Source organism: Drosophila innubila, chromosome X (genome assembly GCF_004354385.1).
Source record: "Drosophila innubila isolate TH190305 chromosome X, UK_Dinn_1.0, whole genome shotgun sequence".
In the NCBI taxonomy this organism is placed as follows: domain Eukaryota; kingdom Metazoa; phylum Arthropoda; class Insecta; order Diptera; family Drosophilidae; genus Drosophila; species Drosophila innubila.
In genome coordinates, this window is record NC_047626.1 from 40467170 (window position 1) to 40475108 (window position 7939).

The 7939-nt window shown below is 36.9% G+C and overlaps 1 protein-coding gene across 1 annotated transcript; it reads left to right on the top strand.

Annotated features, from left to right (window-relative positions):
* Positions 1-1585: 1585 nt before the first annotated feature.
* LOC117791029 (NEDD8 ultimate buster 1-like) lies at positions 1586-3238 on the top strand. Its single transcript, XM_034630660.1, has 2 exons — positions 1586-1855; positions 2810-3238. Exons 1-2 carry the CDS (start codon positions 1601-1603, stop codon positions 3092-3094), a joined length of 540 nt encoding a protein of 179 aa, XP_034486551.1. The 5' UTR covers positions 1586-1600; the 3' UTR covers positions 3095-3238.
* The last annotated feature ends 4701 nt before the right edge of the window (positions 3239-7939 follow it).

Consider the following 7939-nt stretch of genomic DNA (forward strand, 5'->3'; position numbering starts at 1 on the left):
ATCGGTTTTTGGTAACAGTTATAATTACAGCTACAACAAAGCAACAGATATCCGCTATTGCTTCAATCTAATAATTTTCACGTATTTATTTGTGCATTTTGTTTTTCCTTTTTTTTTTTGTTCTTTTGTTGTTTTGTTATTGTTATTATTATTTGTTGTTGATGTTGCCAGCACGACTATGGTTTTGGTAAATAAGTTTCGAACACCGCTGGCGGCTATGCAGTCACAACCACCGTTAAGGGCGTCAGGTGACAGCTGAGGCAGCGCTGCCTGCGTCACAGGGACATAAACTCAATGCTTGGAGGGATGACGACGGCGGGCGGTCAAGTGGAACGTTGCACTTGCAATCGCCACAAAATTTAACGGCTTTCAGTGCCGGTTCATAGCAAGTTTATTTTAGTTCATGTTTTCTACGTCACTTCACACGCACACGTACTCACACACATATACAATTCATAATTATTCACTTTATTCCAGCAAATCAAGCACACATTTAAAATTTACACAATGTTTAACTACAGTTTGTTTTAATTGAATTTTGTTTGTTGCTTTGAATTCCATTTATTTGCATCAAAATCGTTCGTTGCCATCTAGCAGAAAAAACTTGCCGTTTATTTTGACGTTGCCAGACTTTGATTTTGTAATATCGGTTGTATAGTCATCAAACCCCTAAATAGATATTGAAAAACCGTAATCAATTTAATTTTTATTTAAACTTCAAACCGTTGCTTTTGATGACTGACACTGAAGCACTTGCCATGCCAACCGATATATCGATAAGCGCAACTATCACTCCAAAATATTAGTAAAACAAATTAAATGTTTTAAGAATAGTTTTATTTGAATTAAGGCTAAATTCAGAAACTTTAAAATACGCTTCTAAGAAAAGGAATACCTAAAAAAACACTTACTGTGTCACCTTCGTCAGTTTGCGACACAAAAAAATATACCTATGGTTTGATTTTAAAACTCGATTCGATACACAGCAAATATCGATAAGCGCTGCTATCGCAGAAGAACCAAAACAAAACACGCAGTAATTTCAAGAGAACGTGCAACCAAAAGCAACAGTTTCTCCGTAAAAGATATTACAAATAGCTGTATATATTGAATATATAGGCAAAACTCTTTGTGACGTGGCAACCAACCACAATTCAATCGATTGCAATCACAAGGAAAACGCATTGTCATTGTCCGATTTCATCAGATTCTTGAAACACAATTCCATGTCGCATATTGATAACTTATTTAATCAGGTGCGTGCGCTTCTGCAATCGCAGGCTATTAAGCTATGGGAGCCCTATTATTCCGAAGACCTTGGCAGCATTGAGGCCTCCATAGAAGTGAGTAAATGCAATCGAATCTCGTCCAGAAATTGAGTTTCACGATTTCCATTTCAACAGCTGCTGGCAGATGAGTTTAGTGACTGGGCATCGATGCCTCACGTTGCAAGTGCGTCATCGTCGAGTTGCAGGACAATGCACTGCGCAAACTGGCGGCACGTCGCGAATTCAATGGACGGGTCTGGCCACGTTCAAGGTGCGTCGCATTGACAATCGCAATGGAACAACCAACATTTTGGACATCAAGTGCGACCTGAATGAACTCGGCTCCTCGCTGCAAGCGGCGATTGCCGCCAGCTCCAACTGAGCGATGCCAACCACGTCAAGTGCATCTCCGCCGGACGCATTGTCTCCCCAATGCCACGTTGGCATCGCAGCAGCTCAAGAACAATCAGCAGCTCATCGTCATCATCGGACAGGGCGACAATCACAATGGAGCACTCCACGATCGCATCAACAAGATCAAGGAAGATGTCGAGGCTGTCGTTGCCTCACAGAATCAACTCATGGAGGTGCGTAGATTGCAGAATCGGGGAATCACACTTGTACAAGTCAATTCTCTGTAGGACAAATGAATTTCAAATGCATTGCAGTGCAAAAGAAAGAGAGAAAGAGATGGAGCGATAGCGAAAAAGAAAGAAGGAGAAAACTCTTTGTCATTAGAAACATGATTCAGCTTAATGCGTAAAGACGCCTCAATAGCATTAACTGCGCATTAATGTACATATGTAAATGCCTATTATGTAAATTAGAGCCTTTACCTAAAACTACACGGGTCTGTTCAGTTTGTCAAATAGTATAAATTAGGGTGCATCGATATGTAAGGGCCTAAAAGTTGTAAAATGGTAACCAAATTCGTAATCTACCATTAATTCTAAGCTGTTTTCACCAAGAAACCATAGTTCTAAAATTAATTCAAGTCCAGGCTTTTGAGTTAGAAATGTATTTTTCTGAAATTTTGTGCAAGTTATTATTAGCATATTTTAAAACTCTTGTCAGGACCAGCACTATCAAAATTTCATAGAATCAAAGGATCAGTTGTCCAAAAAACATAATTTTCGTCCATGCAAGAACTAAAATCAGACAATTTTTCAACTTAAAAAGTGGGGACTAGAAACTAACTTTAGACCTATGTTTTCTTGGTGAAAGAATCTTTGGATTGGCGTTAGATTACAATATTGGGTAACGATTTTTTGTAAAAAAAAAAAAAAAAAAAAACGATGCACTCTAGTAAACATATCATATGTGCAAAGACTCCAGACTCTAGAATTGAAAGTGTCCTTGTAATTACTTTTTGTTTTTAAAATGACAAAATTTTAAAACAAACTTGATCTTAGGATATTGTTGAATCTAAATACCAAGTTTGGTATCTCTAGCCAGTAATCTCTCTGAGATGTAGCTGTTCTTGGAGCAAAGGAACTTGAACATTTTATTTAAATTTCCAATGCTCTTTTCTTCCCTTGCAGATGGAGGATCAGGATGGCAATCCCGTCTTCCTGCCGCCCAACGAGAATCGAGCACTCTTGACGGGCATGGGTTACTGTGAGAAGGCGCGATCGGCGATGCATCGGGAGGATTACGAGGAGGCGCTGCTCTTGTTGGAGGCGGATGAGCAATTCAATACCTGTAATTCCAAGTTTCTCGAGTCGGTGGATAACTATGCGCTGATCAATCTGGACATTGTGTGGTGTTATCTCTGCTTGAAATGTCTCTCAGTTGCCGGATGCAGATCGTCGCCTCAACATTTGTGAGCGGAGCTTTCGTCGCAGCTACGGGGAGAATTATTCGCGTCTGTATGCGCTGAAGGGACGCGGTTGTCCGGAGCGTGCGTTGATCATGCGGCTGCAGTTGCTCCAAGGTGTTGTGCTCTTTCACCAGAATCGTCGGATGCTGCCTATGAGAGATTCGAGGCTGCGGCCGCCGTACTCAACGAGCTGAAGGTGAACGACGAACAGCTGCTGTTGCTGGTCGAAATGGGATTCGATGTAAGCGATGCCCGTCTGGCGTTGCGCTCCAGCTCCGGCAACGTGGAGCGTGCGGTGCAGTTCATCCAACAGCGGAAACAGCAGCTGTCCGATGCCAGGACTCAATCAAAGGCGGAGCGAGCAATGCATCGCCGCTATGCCAAGCAGGCAACCAAAGATAGCGACTGGGTGAATCCCGCAGTGTTTGCACCTCACCGAAATGGGATTCGATCGTCGCCTCGCTGCGGAGGCCTTGAAGCGCACCGAAAACGATGTGCCACGTGCGGTGAGTCAAAATTTGATTTTCGTCAGATGCATTTTCATTATATTCTTGCAGAGAATATAAAAGTTTTGTACCCAAATGCGTAACTCATTAAAAGGGATGTGACAAAAGCCTTTAAGTATATATTTTGTTGATCAGGACGACGAATTTAATCGATATAGCCATGTCTATCAGTCCGACTGTATCTTTACAAATTAGTCTCTTACTTTTGAAGGTTTCTCTATGAAACTTGGCACACGTCTTTCTTTTTTGCAGGCAGTGCATATGCCGGAAACAGGCGAATCTTATTATATCTTATGGCTGCCATAGAAACGATCTATCGAAATTTAGGTTTAGTATGCAGAGCTTTCTTATTCGTTGAGATATCTCAACTAATCTAACAGATTGTGCATTTAATGTTGTCTTGTTAATAAAGATCATATAGCTTTCATAGAAACGATCACTCCAAAGTGTAGGTGTAGTATGGAAAACTTTGATGTTCTTTGAGATATCTCAACTAATCTAACAGATTGTGCATTTAATGCTGTCTTGTAAATAAAGATCAAATTTGATTTGAATCGGTCCACTATATCATAAAGCTTTCATAGAAACGATCACTCCAAAGTGTACGTTTAGTATGTACAACTTTGTTTTCTTTAAAACATCTTACTCATTCTACCGGATACCCTACTCTGCAATGATATAAAACCCCGACTCTGTGTTTCTTGTTCAAATATCTTTTATTTTCTGCAGGTGGAGTTGCTGCAAACAGGCTCCCTGAGCTGGGGCCACTTTACCCGCTGCCGAGTGCTGACAATGTGCAGTTGGCTGCACTGCTTCTTGATTCCTGGGCCCGCAGCACGTGCTGCCTTGGAGTCGACACGCAACAATTTGACGCAGGCAACGGATTTCCTGCTGAAGGCCATACAGAGTGAGGAGGTTGCTGCAAACCGTTGAGCGGGTTACAAAACTGGCCACAACTGGCACTGATGGCATGGCATCGACTTCCCAGAGTACCGCCCGCCTCCTTAATAGATACCGTGCTGCAGAAGGCCAAGGCCGAGATAGATGCCTATCAGGCGTACAAGCGTCTTCATGCGGATTTGTCGGGCAATGATCAGGATTATTTGGATTTGCCGCTGCTGCAGGAGGAGCAGCTGCTGGCCGAGTATCGCAATTTACTCGAGCAGTGAATACGCTCTTTCCTGCAGCTGCAGCTCCAAGCAATTCAATTTGAATTGATTTGGTTTCAATTCAAATTCAACTTGATTCAAATTGTTGTTAGTCTCTAAGCATTTTGAATTTAATTACATTCGTTACGGCGGCTGCGACACGCTCGATTAAAAATACAAAAAAAAAAAATTCCAAACAATATAGGAATAGAAATAAAAATAACCGGTTTATCATCTGTAGATAACTGTAATCATGACTTGTATATTGCAAATCGTTGACTTATAATGATACTTAAGTGGCATTTCATCCAATCTCCACATTTCTACGTCCAAACTAAACTGTCAACTGTCGTCTTGGCAACTAGTCATCACATTAATCTATTGACTCTTAGATGAAATTGATTCAGCTTCCTTCCCTACCGCCCTTCATCATTTAGTCAATTAATTTATTGACCTTGATTGAATAAGTAACTGTTTCTGGCTGGAAATCATCAGATAAATAGCTGAAATCGCGGTTCAAAATAGCTAGGAAACTAGCCAATTTTAATCAGCTTATTTTCAAATGCAGTAGCAGTGCTGCCAACTTGTTTTTAAAGATAGTCTCATGTCTCAACAAATAATAGGCTGGCAGGCTTGGTTCGCGGACTGAAGCCTATTTTTATTTTCAAAATGTATTTAATAATGCAAATTCTATAATTTTAAGCTAGAATTTTAACATTTTTCAGATTTATTTTTCGAATTTTGTCAAATTTCTAGATTTCATTAAATTAAACGAACTCCCAGTATTCATAAAAAAATTCACAATTATTTTAATCTAGTTTCAAATTAAATATGTTCATTGAATTTTTAAATTATTGCAAATTAAAACAACTAAAAAATATTTTAAAATGCGCGCCGTTTGCAGATTTTGATAATTGTCCTAAATCGCTTGTCCGAACATTTTCCAACACTTTGGCTTGCTTAGGTGTCTGACAAAGCTGCCTGCTGGATGTTATCCTGTTATGTGTGGACATTTTATGTTAACAAAATTCAAATAAAAACGGTCAAACTTCATATTATAACAATTATATATTTAATTGTATGTTTTGTTTTAATTACAACAAATGACATCAACTGCGGAGCAGTCAACAACTAACGATGCGAAGCTTTCTATTTGTTGTTGATTTCGGCAATTTATATATATGTATACTATATAATATGTATATATTATATTAAGGGTATTACGAAACCCATAATTTACTCGACTCGAAAAATATTTCAAATGCTGTAATTAAATTCTTTATTGGAAATTTATTTACAAGTAGGAATGTTCCCTTTATTGCTGATCAATAAGAAAATACCCTGTACTCAAATATAAGATAAGAAACATTCTAAAAACTTATACCGAATGTAAAGCTTTATTTCGGAGATTATTAGAGCCTGACTTAAGCTAGTTGTTCTATTAAGTCAAAGATACCCTTCCACTCACAACTAATAATATGCAAATGATGCTCTAGCGCGTTTGTTGTTATAATCAACCTCGAACCCGTTTTATCTTTAAAGGAATACTCTCAGTATCATAGATCTCTAATTTCAAGACTCAAATAGGTGTATAAATGTTCTTTGCTTTGTTCTAGGCATAATATAAACTGCAGATTGGCATCGTTTATTGCGTTTTGTTTGTTTAATTAAATAATTTAATAGGAAGCAATTGCCATACCCTGTAATCTTAGAATCAAATGGGTATATTAATAGGAAGATATTATGATACAGCTGGAAATACAGATGAGGTGTATAATAGGTGGAGGTACAAGTATAAATTGCGTTATAGTTACAGATATTAATATAAATATATACATATCGATATAAATTGCATAGATTCTTGTGTTCGGGAATATTAAGCTCCGAACCTTTTAAACAAATATTTAGAAAAATTTAAGACTTCTGTTTTTTTCTTATATCAATATTATATTAATAATACATACTTTACTTAGATTCTTGAAGAACCTTAAAAAATAGATAGAGATCGTATACTAGACAGAAAAATGGTATGTGTTGTAGGCTTTTACAAAAAGTTTCTATTAAACAGACAACAGCATAAACAAATATTTCAAATTTTGTAAAATATGTATCTCAACCAGTAAACAGGGTATCTTAGAGTCAATTTATCTCGCCTAGACTACCACTTAGTAAATAGTTTTTTTTTTTTGTTATTTTAGCTTGTATTCGGCTTTAGTTCCATTCTTTTTTCAGCACTTACTCGCAGTATTTACGTTTTTTAATGACTTTGGCAATTATGCGCAACTGATACGCAGCGAAGCGCAACTTTTGGTCAATTTCAGCGCATTTCTTGTTGTTGTTTTTGTGTTCTGTGTCTGGTCAGAATGGTTCTGGTATTTTGATTTTAGGCACGAAGGGCAAATTGCTCGTTTTGTGCAGATTTTATCTGCGCCAAATTCACCAATCTAAGCTCTGAATAGAGAAAATGCTAAAAGTATTGAAAACCTAACTATGTACAACGTAAATAATAAACTTTTATGCTCATATTCGCAACTGCATCGATTACCGTATATTTTTCTAAGCTTTTTCCAAAAAAAAAAAATACTTTATCGAATCTTTCAACTGGCTGTCATCTAAGAAAAATAATAATGAAGAAAGCCCTGTTTTATAAACTCTATAAAATGTCTTTAACTATAATTTTTTATTTCATAATCTTTAGACATTTGATAGCTTTGGGTTTATAACATCTGGTTAACTCAAGACTATGATATTCATCGATTTGCTACTGTTTCTACAACTGTTTATGTCTAAAGTTCCCGAGATTGTAATGAGAATGACAAAAAAAAAAATGTTTTTCATTGACTCAAAACATTCATGAGTGTGTTTTGCACCTGTTTAAAACTTTTAGTTTTTGTTCAATCTGATTTTCTTTAAGTATCAAATCTATGTAACTATGACTAGTTTCTGCATTATCAGAATGTGAGATATATGGATATTACTAAAATAATAGAGAATATAAATAAATTCTATTATTATTAATGATTAATTAATTAATTGATAAACAATAACCCTTCCTTATAAGCTGTATATTGAAATCCCAATATTACCTGACTTAAGCTTGACATTGAGCTATACATCCACTAAAAATAACCATAAAAAGTACAAAAAAAATAAAATTAAAAAAATTTTTTAAGAGAAAGAAATCAAAATCAATAACAA